Source organism: Neoarius graeffei, chromosome 2 (genome assembly GCF_027579695.1).
Source record: "Neoarius graeffei isolate fNeoGra1 chromosome 2, fNeoGra1.pri, whole genome shotgun sequence".
NCBI classification, from domain to species: domain Eukaryota; kingdom Metazoa; phylum Chordata; class Actinopteri; order Siluriformes; family Ariidae; genus Neoarius; species Neoarius graeffei.
The window spans coordinates 37,424,252-37,451,399 of record NC_083570.1 but is presented as its reverse complement, the minus strand read 5'-3'; the positions used below and the strand labels follow the sequence as shown (position 1 = coordinate 37,451,399).

The following is a 27,148-nucleotide window of genomic DNA, read 5'->3' as shown; positions in this document are numbered from 1 at the left end:
CCTGTGGGCTACAAAAATAAGTCATTAAAGTAGCCGGCTGGACTTAATTGTGTAGTCGGCTGTATGGCCGGCGCTTGTGGAAAGCCCTGCATTCCGCGCAGAATATAGAACTGAATCAGCTCTGCGCATGCGCCGTGCGGCACAAAAAAATGGCAGCCACCATGAAGGAAGGAGATCCGGAGTTTTCAAACATTTGCTTAAGTGTGAAATCGCAAAATGGTATTCTAGCGAACAACAAAATAGTAAAGATTCAGAAAAACAAATCATTCAGTGATCATTTTAATCGTGTAATTTCGTCTGAACTCGGCCTAACGCTCGATTTAGAAACACAGCATTGCGATTTCTTATCCATCCATATATTTAAAAAAAAAAAATCCCTCTCGATTGAAAATTTTTTTTGCTCACCCAGTGGACAGGAAACAGATTTTTTATTTTAAGGATGGCCTTATCGAATTTGCAAAAAATAAAAACGCTCTGTTTCTCAAAATCCAGTGAATGTGGACAGAATAAGAGTTATTCAACTCGATCTCGTCGTACACGGCTTATAGCCGACTCAGCGCTGCGCACCTCGTCAGCCATCAGCTCATGTACAACTCGATTTTGTGGAATAACTGTTAATTATATATTTTTTTCCCAAAACCTGTTACTTTTCTACATGGCTGTTTACTCACTCGCTCACGTTCTGTCTCAGTATAAGGTACGGAGCCTTCAGGACCTGGTGAGTCTGAAGGACACCGACAGGAGGAACATGCTGAGGTTTCTAGGAGAGGAGAAATATGACGAGGTTATAGCAGTCCTCGGAAGTTTCCCTCACATTACCATGGAAACCAAACTTCAGGGTAAGGGAGTGGAGGGTTTGCTTCTGATATCTACAGCCAGTATTCCAAGTGGTTTTGTTGAAATCACTGGATTTTGAATTTGTGTTGTTTTTTTTTTTCTTTTTTTATTCCCATTAAGTGCTGGATGATGAAGACAGCAATAACATCACAGCAGGATCCATCGTCACGGTTACGGTCACCTTGACGCGGAAGAGGATGTCTGTAAGTAATGCGTTCACGTGTATAGTTGGCCTGCCTGGTGATTTGCTCGCAGGGTAAATGTGAATAATTGTATGTCCATACATTTGGAAGAGAAGCACTTGGGTTATGTGGTGTGTAGTTTACAGTGAATAAATATATTAAGTACATACTTTTAGTGAGTACTTGACTGGTAGGGAGGAGCCCGAGTTTAGGCCTTTAGACACCGGGCGATGGGGGGGTTAATCCCCCGCTGGCTGAAAGGCCTGAAGTTGGATTATGTCGTGGCGATGTCCATCTATCCGTCCCAGGAAGGGTGCTCACCTTCTGAAATCAACTCCTCTCACAATTTTTGGAGGAACTTCATGAAACCTGGCAGGATTCTTTGTTGTATGTCAGTAATGCGCATATTTCGTTAAATTGGGTCACGTTTTACCAGAGTTACAGCTCTTGATTAACGAAGTTTATACTTTGACGATTTCATAAGTGTGTTTTTTCCTTCTGAAATCAACTCCTCTGTTAATTTTTGGAGGAATTTCACCAAACTCGGCAAAAGGCTTTGTTATATGTCGGTATGTTGATTAGGGATGTTAACCGATGACCGTTTGACCGGTGGTTGACTGAATCAACGTCAACCGGTTAAATTTTTTTTTTTGGTTGTCGGTTAAAAAAAAAAAAATCAATCGTTTTGAAGCTGCCGATTTTGGACCGGAGAACCTGGAATTCTGTGTTGTAAACGCTTGGGGCATGCCATGCGGTGTAAGGACGACAGCTGACAAATCAGAAACACCCATTCAGTCATGTCCCGCCCTCCCGCCCCAGTTGAAAACAGCTGCCACTCGGTGAAAGAAAAGTGTAGAGACAGGCTTTTTAGCTTACAAATTACTATTGTTTTTTTTTTTTTTTTAATTATTATTAGAAGGCACATCGAGTTTAGTCCTGCCTTGGCCAGTGCATTCTGAAAGTATGTTTCGGTCTGTAGCCAACAATGCATGTTATTGCAGATCATATCTCTCCACACAAACTAAAGGCGCAGATGCCGACTTTTTCACGGCTGAATCGTGCAGATCGGATTTTTTTTTTGGGGGGGTGTTGGAGTGTCTGAATAATTTCATCAGAGTAAATTCTGTATTAAAATTACTAAATAAGCAAATGCTGTTGAAATTATTCAGACACTCTAACGCCCCCCCTAAAAAAAAAAAAATCGGATCTGCACGATTCAGCCGTGAAAAAGGCGGCATCCGCCAAAAGGCACACTGTTTGCATCCCTGTTTAAACTCATAGGTTAACCGACTTTAACCGGCTGATGAGGCTCGGTGGTTGGTCAAGATTTTTTTTTTTTTTAGTTTTCGCCATCCCTAATGTCGATGTTTTGTTCAATTCGGTCGCATTTTACCAGAGTCGTGGTGCTTGATTAACAACCTTGTACTTTGACAATTTCATGAAGGTGTGTGCGCCTTCTGACATCAACTCCTCTCACAATTTTTATCCCCCGCTGGCCAAAAGGCCCGAAGGGGGATTATGTCGTGGCAATGTCTGTCTGTCCATCCTGGGAAGGGTGCTCACCGGCTGAAATCAGCTCCTCTCTCAATTTTCGGAGGAATTTCACGAAACCTGACAGGATTCTTTGTTATATGTCAGTAATAGGCATATTGCGATTTGGGTCAATTGAGTCGCGTTTTACCAGAGTTATGGCATAGTTGCCAGCGGGGGATATTGTATTCCCTTCCCCTTTGCATGACTAATTCACATGATGTATTTATTATTTTTTTTCAAATTTTTGTTCTTGTCATGAGTACTTTCACATAGAACACAAATATTATGCAGCAACAAAAGTGTTTTTTTTTTTTTTTTTTTTTTGTGCATCAAGGTTGATTTTTTTTTTTCCCTTTTTCTGAGCTTTCCTACCACAAATAAAGGCATCAACCAGTCACGTTGTACGGAAAAGATGTTATGTAGTGACATGGGGGACAGCCATCAAAACGGCCTTGAATGCACCAGCGAGCCTCTGCTATACGCCGGCGTCACTCGCGTCTGGGAGCTGGGTGGCGATGTTTGTTTGTTTCTGTTGCGTTTTTATTCCTGTCTTTAATCATGAGTGTGGTCTTTCAGTTTGAAAGCATTATTTATTCATTTCACGTTCAGATTTTGCAGCGTCGTGCCCCCCTCCCCCATAGCCCCTGCTCACCTATGAATTTGCTTTGATCCTGCTCAGGAAACCTGCCCCCCCTCTCAAATAATCCCTGCTCACGTTCAGTCTGCTCTGTGCACTCGCAAATCTTCTGCTCACAGATTTCTGCGCTCACTCTCTCTCACTCGTTTTCTTGTTGGACTTAAGAGAGGACTAAAACTCCAAATTATTTAATCTGTGAACACAACACCGTGAGCATCGCTTCGTTTCTTGTCGTCCCACATCCCATCTCTCTGATTCAGCTCTTTTAACAAAAGAATGAAAATTTCGCAAACACGTTTTTCATGTCGTATCTGGTGTGGAAAGGTATGGGATAGATATTTTTGGCCTTACAGCCTCGTACAATAAAGGCTCCAGTAGCGAACATTTTTCCTCCAGGGTTCCCACAGGAGAGCCATTTCGGGCGGATTGTGGGAATGAATACTTGTCACGAGCAGACGGTCTTGCAATTTGTTTTTCTGAGTGCACAAAAGCTAGTTGCCTCTGTGAGATTGGGTTTCAGGAAGGAAAAGTCTTGAGAGGGTGCCTGTGTACATCAGTCCTATAGTGCTTGTTTTGAGACTGACTGACTGACTGACTGACTGTGGTACTTCGCAGTTGTGAGTGGCGTGGTGACCTGGAACGTCCTCCTTGTTCTGAACCTGAGTGGTGAAATGCCGTCATAGTGGAGCCCCAGACTTAAGGGAATATGGTGATGCATTAACCTGATTTTTGATGCCTTTTGGCCGTACGATGGCTGTACGTACGAACATGTACCACCACAGGGAACCCGATTGTAAGTGCAGGGCAGCATCTCATCTCATCAACTCTTGACCACTGGACAATAAAACTTGTAGCTTTATTTATATAAGAGATGGGTTTTTTTTAATCCCACACTTATTTTTAATTTGCTTTAAAAAAAAAAAAAGTGCGATTATTTACCAACACATTTTACAGAAAATGTTTGACAGTTTCATATAAAACCTAGTTAAAACCGTTTTTATTAGTCCACTAGCTTGTTGAAAAGTTGACAGTTTCTATCATGTGCAGGAATAGTTTTATTGAAAACGCGAGCAAACCGATCCAAAACGGAGAAAGAGGCATAGACGAAAAACAGGCAGTGGTCCAGCAAGGCAGAGACAGGATATCAGAGGTAATACAATACGTAGTCACAGCAGTCCAAAAATGCAAACGGGGTCAAAACCAGAAAAACGATACAAAATACAAGGCTTGGTAACATCAGATGCAGGATACAGAGCATATACTTCGCAAAGTCTGTGCATTTCTGAGAGTCCTTAGCTGTGATTATTTGTGCTCTAATTAGGAACAAATGCATGTTAGTTAGTCCTAATGGCACTGTGCATTCAGTCTTTGGGGGGGGGGAATCTCCCAGTCTTACTTGCCCAATGGGCAAGCAGCACCCAAAACATACTTGCCCGAAAAACAATTCCACTTGTCCAGAGCTTTTTTATTTTGGAGAGGACAGAATGCAGTTTTTTTTTTTTTTTTAAAGTAGGTGAAGAAGCATAATTATGATAAATCCACAAAACCGTAACACCAATATATGCAAACACATTCAGGAAGAAAAGTTCTAGTAGCAGAGGAATGAATAATTTAGGGTTATGTTAAGCTGTGGAGAGTTTTGAAGAAGTATAATAAGGCCATTATTAAAAAATGTTCTGTTTCCGGTCCACCGGCCGGGTGAGTGCCGTTTGTGCGGTTTAAATTTTTTTTTTTTAACGCCGGTTTTTCGACATTTTTTTCGGGTTCGTAAATCTAAAATCGAACTTGACATTTCCGCATTCCCAGGGCTTTCCACTAAGGCTCATACTAGCCAGCCATGACAAATAAGTAGCCAGCCGGGGGGAGTGTAAACAAAATAAACTCCTGTGCACGCAGTTCCCAGGATTAAATGTATTTTCCACAGACCATTTATTTATTCACTTTACTCAAATACAAAGTAAAATGGCAGTAAATCTTCTTTCTTTTCTTGCGTATTGCATCATGAAGCGTTCCTGGCTTGTAAATCTCTTATTTTCAATGCATGACACATTCACGCAGCTGAGCATGCTATGAATTAACGACGACACCGGTCTGCAGTGGGGCGACACAATTACACACTCAGCCAACATTTCTCCATTTGTGTATGCAAATACACTCCAACCACTGTTTGGTTTCATTTACAACCAACGGTGTCTTTTGATGCCAGCACGTAATTGAACGAGAGAAGACTGGTTTACCGGAGACAAAATAAGCGTCATCTCTGCTTCTGTTCCCTCCGACACACTACTGCCTCCGCCGAGTGCGCGCGCGCACACCATGTCGGGGCCGCGGATGAGTTCCTCTCCCTTGATCAACGAAGTCTGCGGGACATTTGTGGTTATCGGTACAAACAGTGCGAATCACAACTTTAAATGAGTGCGGTTCAGTTTGACATTATTGTCAGTCCGTTAGATAAACATTTAATTTTATTAAAATCGAAAATTAATATTTAGAGCCTGTGGGCTACAAAAATAGTCATTAAAGTAGCCGGCTGGATTTAATTGTGTAGTCGGCTGTATGGCCGGCAGCCGGCGCTTGTGGAAAGCCCTGCATTCCGCGCAGAATATAGAACTGAATCAGCTCTGCGCATGCGCCGTGCGGCACAAAAAAATGGCAGCCACCATGAAGGAAGGAGATCCGGAGTTTTCAAACATTTGCTTAAGTGTGAAATCGCAAAATGGTATTCTAGCGAACAACAAAATAGTAAAGATTCAGAAAACCAAATCATTCAGTGATCATTTTAATCATGTAATTTCATCCGAACTAGGCCTAACGCTCGATTTAGAACTACAAAAAGTCCGTGTGTCGGACATTTTAACTACCCTTGTAAAAGTTTTGCAAATGTTGCAGTCAGCATTTAAAATGCTAACTTAAAGTTTTTGTACAAGTTTCAGTTGATTAAACCGTCGTTTTATTAAATGTGTCTGCTTTTGTAATAAAGTACTGAAAGAAAAAGCAAACACAGCATTGCGATTTCTTATCCATCCATATATAAAAAATCCCTCCCTCCCGACTGAAAATTTTTTTGCTCACCCGGTGGACAGGAAACGGATTTTTTTTTAAGGATGGCCTAATAATAATGCTGGTGCTTTGTTTCTGTTATCAAAGGAACCCAGTCCTGTGCAAAATGTCACCAGGGAGTCAGAGTGCAGTAATGAACCTCCAGTTCGAGAGAGTTCTACACAAACACACTGAACTTTACAACAGCTGCACACATGTGAAACGGAAATATGAAATAAGGCAGGACAAACTATTTTGGATAAAATTGTTATTGTCCGTTACACACTTATCAACCTGTGTTGTGCCTTTTGAACAAGAATAAATGAAGCAGGAACTGAACATTAACCGTTCATTGAAATTATTACAAGGGTGATTATAGTTACTATATGACTGTAGCTCCAGTTGGAATGTGCTGATTCTGTTAGCATTTATAATTATTGTACCATCCACTATTAGATAAAATTAAAATAAAATCTTACACCATTGTTTGAAAGTCTAGAGCCAGATATTTTATTTTACAAAACACTTCAGATATTGTTTTAACAATAATAAGCATCACTGTATAAATGACAGAGTGCAGATAGCTGTGTAACGAGATGTCCTTGGGGTTGATGAGACATGGAGGGGAGGGAATACCATCCAGCCCACAGTTCAGGTTGGAATCCTTTGAGAGTAAATGCTTTTGCAACATTTCTGTTCCCAAAAGCTGATATCAGGAAAAAGTCTTTACACAAAGAAGGTTTTCTTGCTTTTGTAGTATTTGTTTATTTATTTTATTTATGCAACTAACTGTTCTGTATCAGGACTCTTCGGGGGGGAGTACGTATATTCCAACATGTAGCTAATGCTAACGCTAGGCCACAAAGCTGCACCGTCACTCCAATCATTTAGAGGAATTTTGTACGGATCAGAACTGCTAATAAACTCTAATTTCCACGTACATCTATCCTTTGCTTCTTTCTGACCTAAGATTATCCAAGTAATCCAGTAGTAGAACTTTTTTAGCTATAGTTTTCTTCGAACAACAGCACCAGACTCCGGACATCTCCGCTTGGCTTCAGTATGTGAACTGCCAATCAGCGGGTCCCATATGTGTTTGATTTTTATGTCACGATTTATCACCAATGGGAGACACCCTTTGTTGGCTGTCCACCAATCACAGGCTCCCCATACCACAATGGCAGTATGTTGATTTAAATATTTAGAAAATAAAAAGGACATCATTACGAAATGTATGAAACAATCACCATCAAAAGCAAGAAAGACAGTGGCATGCAAAAGTTTGGGCACCCTTACTGAAAATGTCTGTTACTGTGACTAAGTGAGCAGAAGATGAACTGATCACCAAAAGGCATAAAGGTAAAGACGACACATTTCAGCGTTTTCTACAAGATTTGTATTTTTTTTTTTTGTACAATTGGAGAGTGAAAAAAAAGAAACACCATGCGAAAGTTTGAGCATCCCAATACATTTGAGTTCTCAGGTAACTTTTAGCAAGGTTCCAGTCCTTAATTAGCTTATTGAGCTGTGACTTGTTCAAATTCTTCGTTAGGAAAGGTCAGATGATGCAGATTTCAAAGCTGTATAAATTCTCTGACCCCTCAAACTTGTCCCTAAAATCAACAGCCATGGGCTCCTCTAAGCAACTCCCTCGCATTCTGAATAATAAAATAATTGATGCTCACAAAGAAGGAGAAGGCTACAAGAACGTAGCAAAGTGTTTTCAGGTAGCTGTTTCCTCAGATTGTAATGTTATTAAGAAATGGCAGTGAACAGAAACAGTAGAGATCAAGGTGAGATCTGGAAGATGAAGAAAACTTTCTGAAAGAACTGCTCGTTGGATTGCTAGAAAGGCAAATAAAAACACCTGTTTGACTGCAAAAGACCTTCAGAAAGATTTAGCAGACCCTGGAGTGGTGGTGCACTGTTCTACTATGCAGCGACACCTGAACAAATATGACCTTCATGGGAGAGTCATCAGAAGAAAACCGTTCCTGCGTCCTAGCCACAAAATTCAGCGTCTGAAGTTTGCACATGAACATCTAAATAAGCCTGATGCATTTTGGAAACAAGTCCTGTGGACTGATGAAATCAAAATAGAACTTTTTGGCCACAATGTGCAAAGGTATGTTTGGAGAAAAAAGGGTGCCGAATTCCAGGAAAAGAACACCTCTCCAACTCTGAAGCATGGGTGTGGATCGATCATGCTTTGGGGTTGTGTTGCAGCCAGTGGCACAGGGTACATTTCATTGGTCAAGGGAAGCATGGATTCAAATCAATACCAGCAAATTCTGGAAGCAAACATCACACCATCTGTAAAAAAGTTGAAGCTAAAAAGAGGATGGGTCCTACAATAAGACGATGATCCAAAACACACCTCAAAATCTACAATGGAATACCTCAAGAGGCACAAGCTGAAGGTTTTGCCCTGGCCATCACAGTCCCCTGACCTAAACATCATTGAAAATCTGTGGATAGATCTCAAAAGAACAGTGCATGCAAGACAGCCCAAGAAACCTGTAGAACTGGAAGCCTTTTGCAAGGACGAATGTGTGAAAATCCCCCAGGTAAGAACTGAAAGATTATTAGCGGCTACAAAAAGTGTTTACAAGCTGTGATACTTGCCAAAGGGGGTGTTACTAGGTACTAACCATGCAGGGTGCCCAAACTTTTGCTTCGGGCCCTTTTCCTTTTTTGTCATTTTGAAAATGTAAAAGAAGAAAATAAATTGTTTTTGCTTAAAATATAAAGGGAATGAGTCATCTTTAACTTTATGCCTTTTGGAGATCATTTCATCTTCAACTTGCTTAACTGTTCACAGTAACAGCAATTTTGACCAGGGGTGCCCAAACTTTTGCATACATCTGTCTATCTTTCTATCTCTCATACACACACACACACAGTGCCTTGCAAAAGTATTCATCCTTTTGGACAAATCCACAGGTGTTTGTCCTGTTTTGTTGCATTACAAGCTGGAATTAAAATGATTTTTAGGGGGTTAGCACCATTTGATTTACACAACATGCCTACCACTTTGAAGTTGCACGTTGTTTTATTGTGACACAAACCATAAATAAGATGAAAAACAGACATCTGGAGTGTGCATAGGTATTCAACCCCCCCCCCCCCCCCCAAAAAAAAAAAAAAGTGTCAATACTTTATGGAGCCACCTTTTGCTACAATTACAGCTGCAAGGCTCTTGGGTTATGTCTCTATTAGCTTAGCACATCTAAGCTAAGCACACTGGGATTGTTGCCCATTCCTCAAGGCAGAACTGCTCCAACTCCTTCAAGTTAGATGGGTTGCGTTGGTGTACAGCAATCTTCAAGTTATGCTACAGATTCTCAATTGGATTGAGGTCTGGGCTTTGATTAGGCCATTTCAAGACATTTAAATGCTTCCCTTTAAACCACTCCAGTGTAGCTTTAGCAGTATGTTTAGGGTCATTGTCCTGCTAGACTGTGAACCTTCATCCCAGTCTCAAACCTCTGGCAGACTCAAACAGGTTTTCCTCCAGAATTGTCCTGACCAGCTTTCCTGTCCCTGCAGATGAAAAACATCCCCACAGCATGATGCTGCCACCACCATGCTTCATTGTAGGAATGGTGTTCTCAGGGTGTTGGGTTTGTGCCACACGTGGCATTTCCCATGATGGCCAAAAAGTTCAATTTTTGTCTTATTTGACCAGAGAATCTTCTTTCATGTGTTTGGGGAGTCTGCCACATGCTGTTGGGCAAACTCCTCCAAATGTGATTCCCTTCCCCCTGGCCACTGTTCAGTGTTATCTTTGGTGTCTTTGTTGCATCTCTGATTAATGCCCTCCTTGCCCGGTCTGTGAGTTTTGGTGGGTGACCTTCTCTTGTCAGGTTTGTAGTGGTGCCATATTTTGCTATAATGGATTTAATGGTGCTCCCTGGGATATTCAAAGTTTGGGATATTTTTTTATAACCCAACCCTGATCGATACTTCTCCACAACTTTGTCTCTGACCTGTTTGGAAGCTCCTTGGTTTTCATGTTGCTTGCTTAGTAGTGTTGCAGAGTCAGGGTCCTTCCAGAACAGGTTGATTTATACAGACATCATGTGACAGATCATGTGACACTGATTGCACACAGGTGGATCTTAATCAACTAATTATGTGACTTATGAAGTGAATTGGTTGGAGCAGCTCTTATTTAGGGGTTTCATACGAAAGGGGGTGAATACTTATGCACACTCTAGATTTCTGTTTTTTCATCTTATTGTTTGTGTCACAATATAAATAAATAAATAAATTTGCACCTCTAAAGCTGTAGGCATGTTGTGTAAATCAAATGGTGCTAACCCTCCAAAAATCCATTTTAATTCCAGCTTGCAATGTGACAAAACAGGACAAACACCAAGGGGGATGAATACTTCTGCAAGGCACTGTGTGTGTGTGTAATATATAAATAAAACAGGGAAACGGCATCAGGAATGGCACTAAATATAGAGTAACAAAAAGCCGGTTTCCGATAGTGCCTGATTTTCGGTCCCACACGGGGATCATCTTCGGGCACTGTATTTAAACGTATGAACAGCAGTACATGGAGTGAATGAAAAAAGAAAAGGGGTGTGTATATATACAAACCGGAAAGCAATTAGTGTCAAAACATGAACGAAGCGGCACGAGTGACCTCAATTAAGCGAGTAATTATAAAGGTTGAGTTCATCCAATCAGAAATGGCTAAAAGTTAACAATGGGAAACCGACCATGAAGGGACGGCGAGCCAAAGGCCAATCAGAAAAGGATTAAGAACGAGTGGCACGTGGGCCTCTAAGCTGGCTACAGAAACCATCATTAACATTTAGATCTGAAGGGTGCACTGTTTTTAGTTTCCAGATCCAATCTCTTTCTGCTTCAAGTAAATCCTGAGTTCACCTGTACAATGGTGAAGGACAGATTAGATTGAGAATGTCCATTCGTAGTAAAATGTTTGTACAACTGCATACAATCATTACTCGAGTTTACCCTAGTGTTTCTAATAGCGCTTTTATGATTATTAACACGGAGTCTGAACATTTTTGCCTGGCCGACGTACTGGGCCTAATGGGCCTTTTCCACTACCCTTTTTCAGCTCACTTCAGCCCAACACGGCTCGCGTTTCGACTACCTCAGAGCAGCACGACTGGGCTCACTTCAGCCTTACTCAGCACCCAAAACTCGCACGGCTTTGGAGTGGGGCTGAAGTGAGCCCAACCGAGCCGAGTGGGGCTAGGGGCGTGAGGAGACACTCCCCTGTGTGCTGATTGGTGAGGAGGAGTGTCCTCACATGCCCACACACGCCCCACGAGCACGCTGTGATTTTGAAGTTTGTGGAGGAAGAATACTACAAATCTGACAACGCGACTTTCCACATGGCCCACAAGAACCTTGTGTAGCTGAGTTGGTGTCTGGATTGGGCAGCTTTGCCCATACCAGCAAATTACGTAAATTAAGAGGACGTCGGAAGCAGACCAAAGGCTTCTCAAGTACGCACTCTTTCATTCTGCTGGAACAGTGGAGAATAGGGAGGTAGCGTGACAAAATACCATTAACATCTGGAAAGCCGGGGTGATAGTCAAAAATGCACGGTACATGATTATCTCTTTTCTTAACTTTAGATTACTTTAGATTCAACTTTGTCATTGCATGTCACAGATACAAGGCAACGAAACGCAGATTGCATCTAACCAGAAGTGCATAGCAATAAATAACATAAGTATAATATACAAATATAGATGTACAGGAATTGCAGGGTATGGAACGGTATAATGATATGATGGATATTTACAGAATGTACAAATGTGCAATATGAATGAACTGTAGTGCAATCGTATATGATATGGATATTTTCAGTATATACAAAACACGGTATGAATAAACAATATAGTCATGAAAGTGTTCCGGAATTCCGGGTTTTTAGATTTTCTGCTGGATTTTTTCTGCTAATGACCCGGAAATCCGGATATTTGACACAACCCTTGAAAATCTCCGGTTTTCCAAATGGAGAAATTTTATTTTTTGGATTTTTTGCGTTCCTAGACGCGGCGTAATACTTCGCATCGTCCTTGCATGGGCGCAGTCCTTATATAGCCCAAACATAGTTCATTGATTTAAAGACGGGTGTTCTTTGTTAATGGCGCGCATGCCGGAGCCAGGGGTGATAGCGTTCCGGCGCCGCGCCGGATTTCCGGCGTACCGTGGCTGGGGAAAAAAAAAAATCTAGTTCGCCCATTGTCCTGTGTCATTCTGAGATGCTCGGAGGGTCTAATTCGTGCCGTGACGGCACTTTTTTTCCCACTAGTTCCATATCATGCGAATCCCCTTTACTGTCTATCTGCGCATCTCAGAATGACACAGGACAATGGGCGAACTAGATTTTTTTTTTTTTTTCCCCAGCCACGGTACGCCGGAAATCCGGCGCGACGCCGGAACGCTATCACCCCTGCGGAGCTCGTTAGGCGCGCGCGTCAAGGCGCGCCTTCAGGTGCACGAGCTAAGGCGCACAGGACTGACACCGTTCTGCGCAAGCGCAACACCATCGCACTAGAAAGCATGGTCAAGCTGCCAGTGTAGCTGCAGTCTTTTTAGTTGCGAATTACGAGTATTTTCTCTTGTGTTAATAATTCGCCATGTCAAAACAAGCAAAACTTTCCTCCTTCTTTCGACATGAAGAGAGGTAAGCAATTTTATTATATATATATATATATATGTGTATGTATATATCACACATCACATCACACATTACATTATCTCTAGCCGCTTTATCCTTCTACAGGGTCGCAGGCAAGCTGGAGCCTATCCCAGCTGACTACGGGCGAAAGGCGGGGTACACCCTGGACAAGTCGCCAGGTCATCACAGGGCTGACACATAGACACAGACAACCATTCACACTCACATTCACACCTACGGTCAATTTAGAGTCACCAGTTAACCTAACCTGCATGTCTTTGGACTGTGGGGGAAACCGGAGCACCCGGAGGAAACCCACGCGGACACGGGGAGAACATGCAAACTCCGCACAGAAAGGCCCTCGCCGGCCCCGGGGCTCGAACCCAGGACCTTCTTGCTGTGAGGCGACAGCGCTAACCACTACACCACCGTGCCGCCGTATGTATATATATATATATATATTTATTTATTTTGTGGCTTCGAAGCTAAGTTTTAGTGCCGTTTCTAGAACACATCATCAAGAAAATGTGGAAGAAACAGCAATAATGGAAGAGCCAGTTTCTAAGCTGCCTAAAACTAGCAATGGTAATTATTTTTTGTTACATAATGTACTCAGGCTGCCAGTCAGTGTGTGACACCCCCCCCACCCTGAAAAATCCTAGCTACGCCCTGATTTACATGAGAAATCTGGTATTCATTGGTGTGTTTAAATTTACAGACAATACGAACTAATGTAAACAATTGGCTTCAACTCGCATAAATATGAATTGGAAATTTTTAGTTCACTTAAGCTTATGCAAACGCACAACTCTACTAAAAGATTGATAAACGAGGCTCGATGTCCCCAACATTGAAACCTGAACGCTTTAGAAACTCTAAAGCCTAGGTCAGCGGTCCCCAACCTTTTTTGCGGCACGGACCGGTTTGATGTCAGACAATATTTTCATGGACCAGCCTGGTGTGGTGGATAAACTGTGGTATTTTCTAAATATAGTAATAAACGTGAATCCACTGTGTACTCGTATGCAACTTTATTAGCAGCATCCTCGTAACATCGCGTCAGCAACATAACATGAGTAATGTCCTCTCTCCAACATTCTTGGTCGCTGAGATAAGCATCTTGACATGCGTCAAGAGCAGAGCATGTGAGCGGAGCGGACGAATTTTGAAAAGAGCGCGGAGCGGGATTTTTTTTTTTCAAGGATGGGAAGGATGGAGCGAGGCAATGGCCCGCTCCAGTTTCGCCCCGTTACCGCTCACATCACGAGTCTGAAGCATGCCCAACGTGGCTCAGAATGAACGACAGCGGTGTTTGTTTGCCACCTGCGCTCCGCCTGCTCATGATGCGTTTAGAGGCAGCTTGGAAAAACGCGTTTCCACGTGTTAAAAATTAAGTGGTTGTAATGGCTGTAAAAAGCGCGGGGGACAGAGGGCAGAGATACGGGAAGTGGTCCACGTCCGCTACGCGCATGCGTGCCCATATTTTTTTGAGCGAGCGTGGAGTGGAGCGGGATGCAATCTTGGTGGAGCGCTGAGCGGTAACAGGCGAAGCGGCATGGTGCGACATTGAGCGGGGAGCAAGCGGAGCGACCACCTCCGTGAGCGAGGACCGAAATTCTCGCCGCTCCACTCCGCTCACATGCTCTGGTCAAGTGTGAGTTATAGACGGATGTAACGGAGAGAATCCAGTCATTTTTCAAAATCAAACATCGTTCAGACTCAGATAATGAATGAAACGGAAATAGTGCAGGTTATTTATTCTTTGTGTGGCCCGGTACCAAATGACCCACGGACTGGTACCGGTCCGCGGCCCGGGGGTTGGGGGCCGCTGGCCTAGGTCACAACCGGACGTACGATTTTTTTTTTTTTTTGGCCATGCGATTTTTGGTGTTTCCCAAATCGCTGGGGTTTTTTTGTTCGTGGAGAAAGACGCACGTTGGCCGTAAGTTTGTCTTGCAACCTGAAAAAAATGTAAGCGCCCGTAGAGTTTGTTTGACATGACAAAGAACCTCTGCGGCCAGTCTACGGCTCGAAAATCAGCATGTCACGCGCGCGCCATCTGTGCGTTTCTTGCGTTTTTTGCACGTAGACCGGCCGTAGGAGCATGTATGGCCGGTTGTGACCGAGGCTTAACAGACCTTTTACTTTTTAACAGTACTGTTTTGGGATTTTGCTGAGTTTACCTTCAACTGTCTGATTTTTTTTTTTCTAAATGCACTCCTGAAAATGACTCATTAACTAGGGGAATTAAATTTGATATTTTTGACATGTTAATCATTAATGGACATGAAAGAAAAAGGCTTAAAAGTTATAACTTGTTTTAGTGAAAATAAGTACTAAAATGCACTAGAATGCAGGGTTTTGCGTGTTGTTAAAATATTTTCGGGGGACGTTGCCCCCCCCTCATTTCAGGGATTTTTTCCCTTTGCTCCACTTTCATCTCTAACAATAGTGCAGTGAAGTCAATTCAGTTTGTTCGGGGGGGTGGGTTGGTGTGTGTGTGTGTGTGTGGGGAGGGGGGGGACCGTGGGGGGGTGGAGTTCAGCAGTGAGCCAGCTGAAGGGAAAAAAAAACTGTTCCTGAACCTGGTGGTTTTGGTCCGAAGGCTCCTGTAGTGCCTTCCAGAGGGCAGGAGAGTGAACAGTTTGTGTGCTGGGTGGCAGGAGTCTTTGTTGATGTTAATGGCTCTCCTGAGACATCGCTACCTATAGATGTCTTCAATAGCAGGAAGTGAGGCTCCCACGACACGCTGGGCGATTTTCACCACCCTCTGCAGTGCCTTCCGGTCCGAGACAGAGCCGTTCCCATGCCAGACTGTAATGCAGTTGGTTAGGATGCTCTCGATGGTACAGCTGTAGAAGTTCACCAGGATATCTGAAGAGAGGTGGTTTTTCTTCAGTGTCCTCAAGAAAAAGAGACGCTGGTGAGCCGCCTTGACCAGGTTGGAGCAGTTGGTTGTCCAGGTGAGGTCCTACGAGATGTGGATCCCCAGGAATTTGAAGCTGGTCACACGCTCCACTGCCACACCGTTGGTGTGTGTCTCTCAGCATTCCTCCTGAAGTCCACGATGAGCTCCTTGGTCTTATTGGTATTGAGAAGCAGGTGGTTCTTGCTGCACCACACAGCTAGGTGGTCCACCTCCTCCCTGTAGGCTGACTCATCGTTGTCTCTGATGAGGCCCATCACTGTGGTGTCCTCCACAAACTTAATGATGGTGTTAGTGTAATGTACAGGTCTGCAGTCATGAGTAAAAAAGGGAGTAGAGGAACGGGCTCATCACACAGCCTTGTGGTATGCTGGTGTTTAGGATGAGGGTGGAGGAGCAGTGATGGTCTAAACGAACATGTTTGGGCCTGGTGGTTAGAAAATCCAGCAACCAGTTGCAGATGGGAGCACTGATGCCTAGATCTGTGAGTTTGGTGATGAGCTTAGAGGGGATGACAGTGTTAAATGCTCAACTGAAGTCTATGAACAGCATTCTGGCATACGTGTTGCCATTGTCCAGGTGCGAGAGGACAGAGTGCAGTGCTATGGAGACTGCATCTTCTGTGCTCCTGTTCTTGCGGTAGGCAAATTGGTGGGGGTCCGGGGGGGGGAGAGACAGGATTTGATATACTGAGACCAGCTGCTCTAAACACTTTGTAATGATGGGGGGTGACTGCGACTGTATAGTAGTTGTTGAGACATCCAAGGAGAATCATCTGAGAAAAATGTTACTATAGCACGCTTAATCTGAGTTTTAACTTTGCGTTTGCTGTAACCCTGTCTACAAAAAGACTGCTCAAGTTCACAGAGATGATCTTGCGCAGTATCGACATTGGAGCATATGCGAAGAGCCTGGCTGTACGGTAGGTTACGCTTTTGACATGACCAGGGTGACAAGATGACGCCAGTAGAAATTGTGGGTGTCAGTAGGTTTGATAAACACATCTGTATGAAAAGTACCTTCACTATAAAGTTTAACATAAATATCCAGAAAATTTACTTCAACCGGAGAGTAATCCGCAGTAAACTTGATAGACGGGTGGACCTGGTGTACAAAGTCAAGGAAGGCTAAAAAGGCCTCTTCACCACGAGTCCAAACGCGAAAGACGTCGTCAATAAAATGCCACCAAATAAATGGGGAAACAGGGTTCTGGGGGCGGCACGGTGGTGTAGTGGTTAGCACTGTCGCCTCACAGCAAGAAGATCCAGGTTCGAGCCCCGTGGCTGGCGAGGGCCTTTCTGTGTGGAGTTTGCATGTTCTCCCCGTGTCCGCGTGGGTTTCCTCCGGGTGCTCCGGTTTCCCCCACAGTCCAAAGACATGCAGGTTAGGTTAACTGGTGACTCTAAATTGACCGTAGGTGTGAATGTGAGTGTGAATGGTTGTCTGTGTCTATGTGTCAGCCCTGTGATGACCTGGCGACTTGTCCAGGGTGTACCCCGCCTTTCGCCCGTAGTCAGCTGGGATAGGCTCCAGCTTGCCTGCGACCCTGTAGAACAGGATAAAGCGGCTACAGATAATGAGATGAGATGACAGGGTTCTGGAGGATAAGTGTCTCAACTGCATGCATAAAGATAATGGCATAAAAGGGTGCCATCTTCGTACCAATAGTACTTGATATGTCAAACAGCTGTCTGGTTACATCTTTCGCATCCATGCCTATGCTCGAAAAACCGCATGTCCAATTGTCTGAAACTTCGTACCTGAAGTCTGATTGATATAAAATATACTGGTTAGAAGTAAGGAACATGTATTCAGTGATATCTTTTATTGTTAACCCCAATCGTGATTATAAAAGTTACAAGTTTGAGACCTGCCCGCTTCAACTGCGCTGCTGGCACACGATGTCCTTGACCCTTGTCGCCCTTAGCCAATTGGTATAATTACGTCATTACATGGACCCCTCTGAGCCAAGCTTTTCCAGTACACTTGAACGCACTCATACTCCGACAAATTATAACCAAAAACAAGGAAATTTGAATGATTTTCCTCAAAATATTTTTTTTGTACTTTTATATTGTGTTGATGAATAAAACTTAACTCATTTCCTGTGAAATTTGAGCTACTTCCCTGCTCTCTTAGTGCAGAGTGAGCATACAGTCGATGTCTCTGACACTTGGTAGGATTAATTTTATACTGGAACCAGTCCAGGAAAACAAGATTTTCGATAGACACAGGTGAACTTTGTTTTGATGAGGAGTCCGATGTCACGATGTGTGATTTTCACTTTGCAGAATTGAAATATGCTACTGCCGGATTGACGGTTCAGGTCTGCATCACGGAGCAGTTGCTTGTGTTGCTTAGGTTGTCCGCACTAACTTTTGTCTTCCGATCAGATGATTACCATTAAAGTTTTACTCATCCTTGCACATACTTTTAATCGTTTCAGACAATTGGACATGCGGTTTTTCGAGCATAAGCATGGATGTGAAAGATGTAACCAGAGAGCTGTTTGACATAAGTTTAATATTCGATGGTAACTATATAGTAATGATGTAAAGTGAAAGTACGGGTTCACTGCTGTCCACCAGGCACCCAGCAGAGTCACACCATAATAAATGCCATGGTGTTTCTGGCGCATGGCATGCGGTGTCAAAGAAAGGAATAAACATGTATTCATAACTACGATGCGTATCATTATTGCCGTCACAAGACAATGCAGCAGTTTATTGATGTGAAATACACTACACAATTCAATGGTTCATATCTTATTATTATTATTGTTATTCTCTTCAGGTTGATTTTGTGACCTTGCAAATATTTTGCTCATACACTGATCAGGAGCTCCGCTTTTAAGCAGTGTCTAAATATCCGTCTGTCTTCTGTGTAAGCTTTTTTTTTTTTTTTGGATCACCAATTTGCTCAGAAGTGTACTTGGTACCAAAGCACCTTGGGTTAAATATCAGTGATTTTGTGATTGTATCATCAGGCTTCAGGCCATATGTGTGGACATTTGGCTACAGAGGGAAGCACAGCTCTCAACTGATCACCACTTGATAGTGAGTTGAATTTGTCACATAGGGGACCAACCAGATTTACCTGGAAAATGCAGGAGAGCCTTCTGGGTTGCTTGGAACAGTCTAGCAGAAGCTGTAGTGAGGGACTATTTTTAACACACACTTTTAGAAGGATTTTTCCTGTGTACCAAGCGAAGTCAGGGACATTTTACGTCTGAACGGACCCTGTTCAGATCCTCCGTTATAGTGTCAAGAGGCTGTGGCCAGAAAGCTGTTGATGCCTGTAATGGCAGTAACCCCTAGGTTGTGTTGGTGGACACAAGTGGTGGGGGAAGCCATTGGTTTGAAGAAGGCAGCCTTCCAAGTAGTGCCCGCAGAGTGCTCTTTTGATTCAGTTGAGACAGAAGGGCTGTAGTGAAATGGGGTGTGAAAGCAAAAGCTCGGGCATAGGAGGAGTTTCGAGAGGCCATTGAGAGAGACTTTCAGTGGCCACAAAGATCTTCTTGTAAACTGTTTGCTGTCCAGCTAACTGTGCCTGTTGAGAATTTTACTGAGTAATTGACGGAGCATTTTCTGGATTTCCAATCGACACGACCTCCATTTTTGGAGGCAGTATCAGAAACTGCTGATGTCCATCTCTGTGGCTGAGGTTCCTGTGTCAGTTAGAAACTTTCATGGTGGCAAGGCTGCAGGGGTCGATGATCAGCTGGAAATGTTAAAGGTTGGAATTGTGTAGTTAACGTGCCTTCTCAACACTGGATGAATATATTGGGCACCGCTCCCCACCCCCTTAAAAGAAAAGGTGGTCTTCCATATTCTAATGGAACCACACAAGGGTTCTTCTGGATAAGAGTGGCATGTACACTTCATGTGAGGGCAGAACCCTTGCCTCCTGAGTCATTTACATATTATGGATCTGATCCATGAACTAAGAGAGATGAGACGGAGATGGCATGGGCACATCCTGAGAAGAGATGCAGAGCATGTTGGAAGGAGAATGTTGAGGATGGAGCTGCCAGGCAAACGAAAACGAGGAAGGCCAAAGAGGAGATACATGGATGTGGTGAGAGAGGACATGAAAGTGGCAGGTGTGGTAGAGAAGGATGCAGAAGACAGGGAGCAATGGAGACGAAAGATCCGCTGTGGTGACCCCTAATCGGGAGCAGCCAGAAGAAGAAGGATCTGATTCATGAACGATGGAAAAGGGTGTGCGAGATTGACACATGGATCAGGTCAGTGGTAGCTGTGGTGAAACAGAAGCTTGGTTTCCAGACAGTTTAGTCCCCATCTCCACCCATGGTCACGAGCTCTGGTTAGTAACTAAAAGAATAGTCATGAGTATAGGTGGTGGGAAGGAGGTTCTCACCATTATATCTTAGATTTTGGGAACATTTGGGATTCCCCTAGAAGGAGCTGTAACCTAGGGCTAGGTATAGAGAAGGCTTAAACTGACCACCTTGCTTGAATGGATGGTGATACAGTTCATCCCAGTGTTCAGTAGTGCTGAGGTCAAGGCTGTGTGCAGGATATTCAGGTTCTTCCAATCCAAACTTGGCGAACCAAGTCTTAATGGAGCCAACTGGGCACGGTCATGCTGGGACATGTTTGGGCGTCTTGGTCCCAGTGAAGGGGAAATTGTAATGCTACAGCATACAGACACATTCTGTCCCATTGCATGCTTCCAACTTTAACAGTTTGGGGAAGAACCACATACAGGCGTGATGGTCAGGAGTGCACTTCGTGTATTAATAATTAAAAAATACTAATGTTTATAAAAAAGTTTAACATTTATTACCTCAACTAATCTTGTCATAAGGGGACACACTTGCATTACATTGTATGAACTGCACATCTGCACAGAAGATCAAATCTTAACTCAAGAGTGGGTTTCCCAAAAGCCTCTTAACCCTAAGAGCATCTTAACTAGGAGAGGGCATTCATTGTGCTGCTCGCTCTACCATTTAACGTTGATCTTTTGTGCTACGATACTTTTGGGAAAGTCGGCACAGATTGGTCAGGGTTCCCCCTGGCGCTCGTCATTGACGAATATAATCCATCAGTGGCGAAGAGAAAATTACTAGCAGTCATCACAGTGATAAATGTACGTGTTATATTTATCATGTCACGTCTTCTAGAAATCCCTCCGTTTGCCGGAATCCAACCCCAGTGAAGAGACGGCGGGAAGCCAGAGTGTAAACAATGAGCACGTGCTTGTGACCTATAAAAACTGACTACACGTAATGACCAAATGAGCGCCAAGCTTTTGACCAATCAGTGCGTCTTAATCGGCCTGGTGTGGTGGTGTAATGATCTCTGTGTGAACCAAACAATGGCGCAGTCTAAACTGGAAGATTTTTTGGGCGAGCTTCTTCAAGCACTGAAGATGATTTAAATAGGCCTGTCACTAAGACACATTTTGTTGAACGATATATTGTCTCAGGCTACGTTTACATTAGACCGTATCTGTCTCGTTTTCTTCGCGGATGCACTGTCCGTTTACATTAAACCGCCTGGAAACGCCGGGAAACGGGAATCCGCCAGCGTCCACGTATTCAATCCAGATCGTGTCAGCTCCGGTGCTGTGTAAACATTCAGAATACGCGAATACGCTGTGCTGAGCTCTAGCTGGCGTCTCATTGGACAACGTCACTGTGACATCCACCTTCCTGATTCGCTGGTGTTGGTCATGTGACGCGACTGCTGAAAAACGGTGCGGACTTCCGCCTTGTATCACCTTTCATTAAAGAGTATAAAAGTATGAAAATACTGCAAATACTGATGCAAATACTGCCCATTGTGTAGTTATGATTGTCTTTAGGCTTGCCATCCTTCCACTTGCAAGTGGTAAGTGATATGCGCTGGGATCACACACACAGCGGCTCAGTCCCGAATCACAGCTTGTGCACTTCACTCGCGTGCTCTGTGAGCTGCGCAAGGCCGGAGTGCGCACCCTCCAGAGGGCACTCGCTGTTCAGGGCGGAGTGATTTGGAGCACAGGATGCCTGCGGAGCCGAGCGTATCCGTGTATTGGTGTTGCTGTGTGCACGCAAATCATGTATTGGTGTTGCTGTGTGCACACTAATCGTTTTAAAAACGTTAATCTGATGATCCGCTGATACGGTCTAATGTAAACATGGGCTCAGAAATTATTGCGATCAACAATATTATTGTTGACGTCTTTTTTCAAGACAATTTTATGCCACTAGTAAAATAATCCTGCAAATACACCCTTTCAAAGAAGAGTAAACTTTAAGTCAACTTATTCAATTCAACAGTCGAACGTAAAAAATATATAAATAACCTAAAGAGATAAAACAATCAAACAAAACCACTCAACAAAAATAAAATAAGAGCAATTTATGGCTCTTAAAAATTGCACTTAAGTAAATATGAACTTAACACAGGGTAATAAGACATTCTTTTCTTCACAGGCAACATTCTGCCAATCCAGTTTCACAAAGATTAGTACCCAGATAAACAAAAAGTGCAAAATAACGTATTGCCAGCTGTCATTTGGATAAAAGTAACGACAATTCTGTCTACAGCAGAAAAAAATTAAATAAAACGAGTCTGGAAAAATCCCAAGGGAGTCTGGAGCCAGGTTTGTGACGTTATCTGCGGAAGCGCCAGCAGGCTGCGCAAGCTTTGCACGGTTTCAGTGCACAGCCTGTGTAGACCAAGCGCTCCCATTTCTCTCTCGTTGTCCAGTCTTTTGGGAAACGATGAGTACTAATCCCATCAAGACTGGTGTTGCTACATCCTCCTATGATACATCTGTTAAGCATTTTAATAATTACGTGATAACGTTGAAGAAATTTGCAGAAAACCTCCAGGTCGTTTTCTCATAAACAAACCAGCGCTGATGTAGGATTCAGAGGGAGGCGTCACGCAAATCAATGTTTCCCCGGGAAATCCAAATGCCAAGTTTTTTCAGAGGCGGACCAATTCGCCTCAAATGACTGGATTTCAACTGAATTTTTCTGGTATTGCGCAAAGTAAAAAAAAAAACTGCACAAAATGCAAAATGTGACAGATACAGTGCCTTGCAAAAGTATTCATACCCCTTGAACTTTTTCACATTTTTCCATCTTACAACCACAAACTGAAACGTTTTTTATTGAGATTTTATGTGATGGACCAACACAGAGTAGCACATAATTGTGAAGTGAAATGAAAATGATAAATGGTCTTCAAAATTTTAAACAAATAAAAATCTGAAAAATGTGTGCGTTAGTATTCAGCCCCCTGTACTCTGATACCTCTAAATACAATCCAGTGCAATCAATTGCCTTCAGAAGTCATCTAATTAGTTAATAGAGTCCTACTGTGTGTAATTTACTCTCAGCATAAATACACTTGTTCTGTGAAGGCCTCAGTGGTTTGTTAGAGAACACTGAAGAACAAACAGCATCATGAAGACCAAAGAACTCACCAGACAGGTCAGGGATAAAGTTCTGGAGAAGTTTAAAGCAGGGTTAGGTTAAAAAAAAATAACCCAAGCTCTGAACATCTCAAGAAGCACTGTTCAATCCATTATTCAAAAATGGCAAAAGTATGGCACAACTGCAAACCTACCAAGACATGGCCATCCACCTAAACTGACAGAGCGAGCAAGGAGAGCACTGGTCAGAGAAGCAGCCAAGAGGCCCATGATCACTCTGGAGGAGCTGCAGAAATCCACAGCTCAGGTGGGAGAATCTGTGCACAGGACAACTACAAGTCGTACACTCCACAAATCTGGCCTTTTTGGAAGAGTGGCAAGAAGAAAGCTATTGTTGAAAGACAGGCATAAGAAGTCCCGTTTGCAGTTTGCCAGAAGCCATGTAGGGGACACAGCAAACATGTGGAAGAAAGTGCTTTGGTCAGATGAGACCAAAGTTGAACTTTTTGGCCTAAATGCAAAGCGCTATGTGTGGCGGAAAACTAACACTGCTCATCACCCTGCACACACCATCCCCACTGTGAAACATGGTGGTGGCAGCATCATGCTATGGGGATGCTTTTCTTCAGCAGGGACAGGGAAGCTGGTCAGAGCTGATGGGAAGATGGATGGAGCTAAATACAGGGCAATCCTGGAAGAAAACCTGTTGGAGGCTGCAAAAGACTTGAGACTGGGAAGGAGATTCACCTTCCAGCAAGACAAATGACCCTAAACATACAGCCAGAGCTACAGTGGAATGGTTTAGATCAAAGAATATTCATGTGTTAGAAAGGCTCAGTCAAAGTCCAGACCTAAATCCCATTGAGCATCTGTGGCAAGACTTGAAAATTGCTGTTCACAGACGCTCTCCATCCAATCTGGCTGAGCTTGAGCTATTTTGCAAAAAAGAATGGGCAAAAATTTGTGTCCTAGATGTGCAAAGCTGGTAGAGACATACCACAAAAGACTTGCAGCTGTAATTGCAGCAAAAGGTGGATCTACAAAGTATTGACGCAGGGGGGCTGAATACTAATGCACACCACATTTTTCAGATTTTTATTTGTTTAAAATTTTGAAGACCATTTATCATTTTCGTTTCACTTCACAATTATGTGCTACTCTGTGTTGGTCCATCACATAAAATCTCAATAAAAAACTTTTCAGTTCGTGGTTGTAAGGTGGAAAAATGTGAAAAAGTTCAAGGGGTATGAATACTTTTGCAAGGCACTGTATTTGACCAGAGTGTAATATTAAATAGGAGAATTTACATTGATCTTGCTCCTGAATTTACCCATGATGTGCACTTTAAGGCAACACAGAATCTATGCAGAGAGAATTAACATTTAGGCTAGGCTACATATTGATGCGGTTAGCCTACCTGGTAGCCTGCATGCTGTTAATGAATGTCTGGGTGATTCCTGCGATATAGACAGAATCGATGTTTCTCTTCTGCAGCTGGTTATATAGCATGTCTACATGTGGCATGATCTTGTGAAACAAGGCTCGGAAAAAACAGAAAGCTTCATCTTCCAGCGTTCTCACATAGCCGCCGGCCTCTCTCTTCGTAGGGCCATCAAATGCTTCTCTGTTCCGGATGGTCTGAAAACACTTCACCGGATCATCCTTGTGCTCGTACACTGTGTTAACAGCACGACTGTTGAAGTTCCAACGTGTTGACGATGCACTTGGAAGTCGGTGCGCCGCCACCTCATCAAGCACTGCAGTTCTCTTGCTCGATTTTGTAAAAAAAAAAAAAGCAGCTGCAAATCCCCCCCCCCCCATGTCGGGGGAAAAAAGTGACTGATCTAAGGGATGTGGGAGGTTGCTTGTTGCATTACCAGGTTTAACTGATGGGCCTAACAGTGAACGTAGTGAGCGTTTGCATAGATGTCCTGTACCTTACGCTGCACTCCTCCAGTGGCACCCCTCATTACTGCGGCCCCATCATAGGCCTGGACGATCAACTTTTTTTCTTATCCCTCGGGAAGGATGGTGCACAGCCTCTCCAATAAGGCGCTGGCTATTGCGTCCGCGCAGGCGTTGGGTAGCTTGATGAATTCAAAAAACCGCTCTTGTATATTGTTGCATTTGTCGATGTATCTTAGTACCAGGACTAGCTGACAGTGTGTGGAAATGTCGGTAGTTTCATCAGCTTGGATAGCTAAAAAGTCCGCTGTCATTACTTCATCCATGATCCGTTCTCTCAGAACTGCCAGCATACAGTCCAGGAGCTCGTTCTAAACGGTCTTCGAGGTGCCTTTAAATACGGTTGCATTTTCAAGGTGTTCCCTCAAGTCCTGATCAATGGATGCCATGAAGTCCACTAGACCTCCTGAAAATTCCGGGATTGTCTGAAGAATCACTCATCATGTCCCCGCGTTGCTAGTTCAAAAGCACCACAAAATTTAACACAATCTATTATCTTGGATAAAATATGACTGTTTTTATCGACCTCTTTGTTGTGCCTTCTTACAGCAATGCGATGCCCATCGTCTAGCTGCGCCGCTGTGCTAATCCTTCCGAGCGCAGCTAGCTTTATGCAGTTTTCCATGTGAACTCTTGATCTTTCATCCTTCTTGATTCGTTCAGAGAGGTGCTTTAAGTCCGTTTGTCCAGACTGTGTCCATGTCAAATCACACCGGTCACTTTTGAAAAGGATGCAGGGGAAACAAAAAAGTGCATTGGCTGTTCCACAGCCCGTCAGCCACGACTTGCGCTGGAACCATCTCATTCTCATCTCATTATCTCTAGCCGCTTTATCCTGTTCTACAGGGTCGCAGGCAAGCTGGAGCCTATCCCAGCTGACTACGGGCGAAAGGCGGGGTACACCCTGGACAAGTCGCCAGGTCATCACAGGGCTGACACATAGACACAGACAACCATTCACACTCACTGTGGGGGAAACCGGAGCACCCGGAGGAAACCCACGCGGACACGGGGAGAACATGCAAACTCCGCACAGAAAGGCCCTCGCCGGCCACGGGGCTCGAACCCAGACCTTCTTGCTGTGAGGTGACAGCGCTAACCACTACACCACCGTGCCACCCGCCCTGGAACCAACTCCTGCAAAAAGTCCTGTTGTAGGCTTTAATTTTCTCCTTGGTTGGCTGGGTGATGTTTATTTCGGGCTTGTCGGGTCGCAGCTCCTTAACACGGATTTTTTTTTACACCATCGTCCTTCTCGCGAAAGGGTAGTTCAACAAAGATCTCACCGAATTTGGTGGAAGCTGCCCCTCAACTGTCGTCGTTGCCATCATCTGTCTGACTGACTGACCTGAGACCTCAAGTTTATCACCATACCAATCCAAAACTTTCCCACATTTTTCTGTAGCAGGGGCGAAATTTCCAGCGCCCCAAAACCATTAAATTCGGCGATGCTGATTGGCCAAATATTTATTATTTTTCCCTAGCAGCCATACATGATTGGCTATTTTGCTGCACTTCTGGGGTGCTTTGACGAGCGCCCAAGAAGAGAAATGATACGAGTCTGTCGGTGGAACTTCACTGTTGAATGAGAGTCAGTTGGTGGAGGGCGGCGCCCGAGTGCCCCCTATGGGCCAGCCGCCACTGGGTGATTGTGTTTGAGATGCGCATGTAGGTTTATGGTATTAGCCTGCTTCGTTGAGTTTTAAAACAAATTTTACAAACCGGCTCATTCAAATTAGTTGGTTCACCTCTGTCGTTAGGCACAAATCCGAAATATTCCCACACCGGAGCCGTGCAATTTGGTTTCTGAACCAATTCCATTTAGTTCCGAACTTGTTGGCTGGAATAATTTGTAAACAAAAAAAATCGAGTCGAACAAACGTATTCACTGTCTGTACAGTAGAGCAACTTGTCGTCTTTTCCCCCTTCAGTGGATCCCCTGGCTGGATAACTGTTGCGTG

General features: G+C 43.7%; 1 protein-coding gene across 1 annotated transcript in view; it reads left to right on the top strand.

Annotated features, from left to right (window-relative positions):
- sec63 (SEC63 homolog, protein translocation regulator) overlaps positions 1 to 27,148 on the top strand; it is a 107,136-nt gene that overhangs the window by 67,096 nt on the left and 12,892 nt on the right. Inside the window, exons 13-14 of the mRNA XM_060914131.1 lie at positions 692 to 839; positions 958 to 1,040. Of these exons, the coding sequence (XP_060770114.1) occupies positions 692 to 839; positions 958 to 1,040 (231 nt within the window). The remainder of the gene's footprint in view (positions 1 to 691; positions 840 to 957; positions 1,041 to 27,148) is intronic.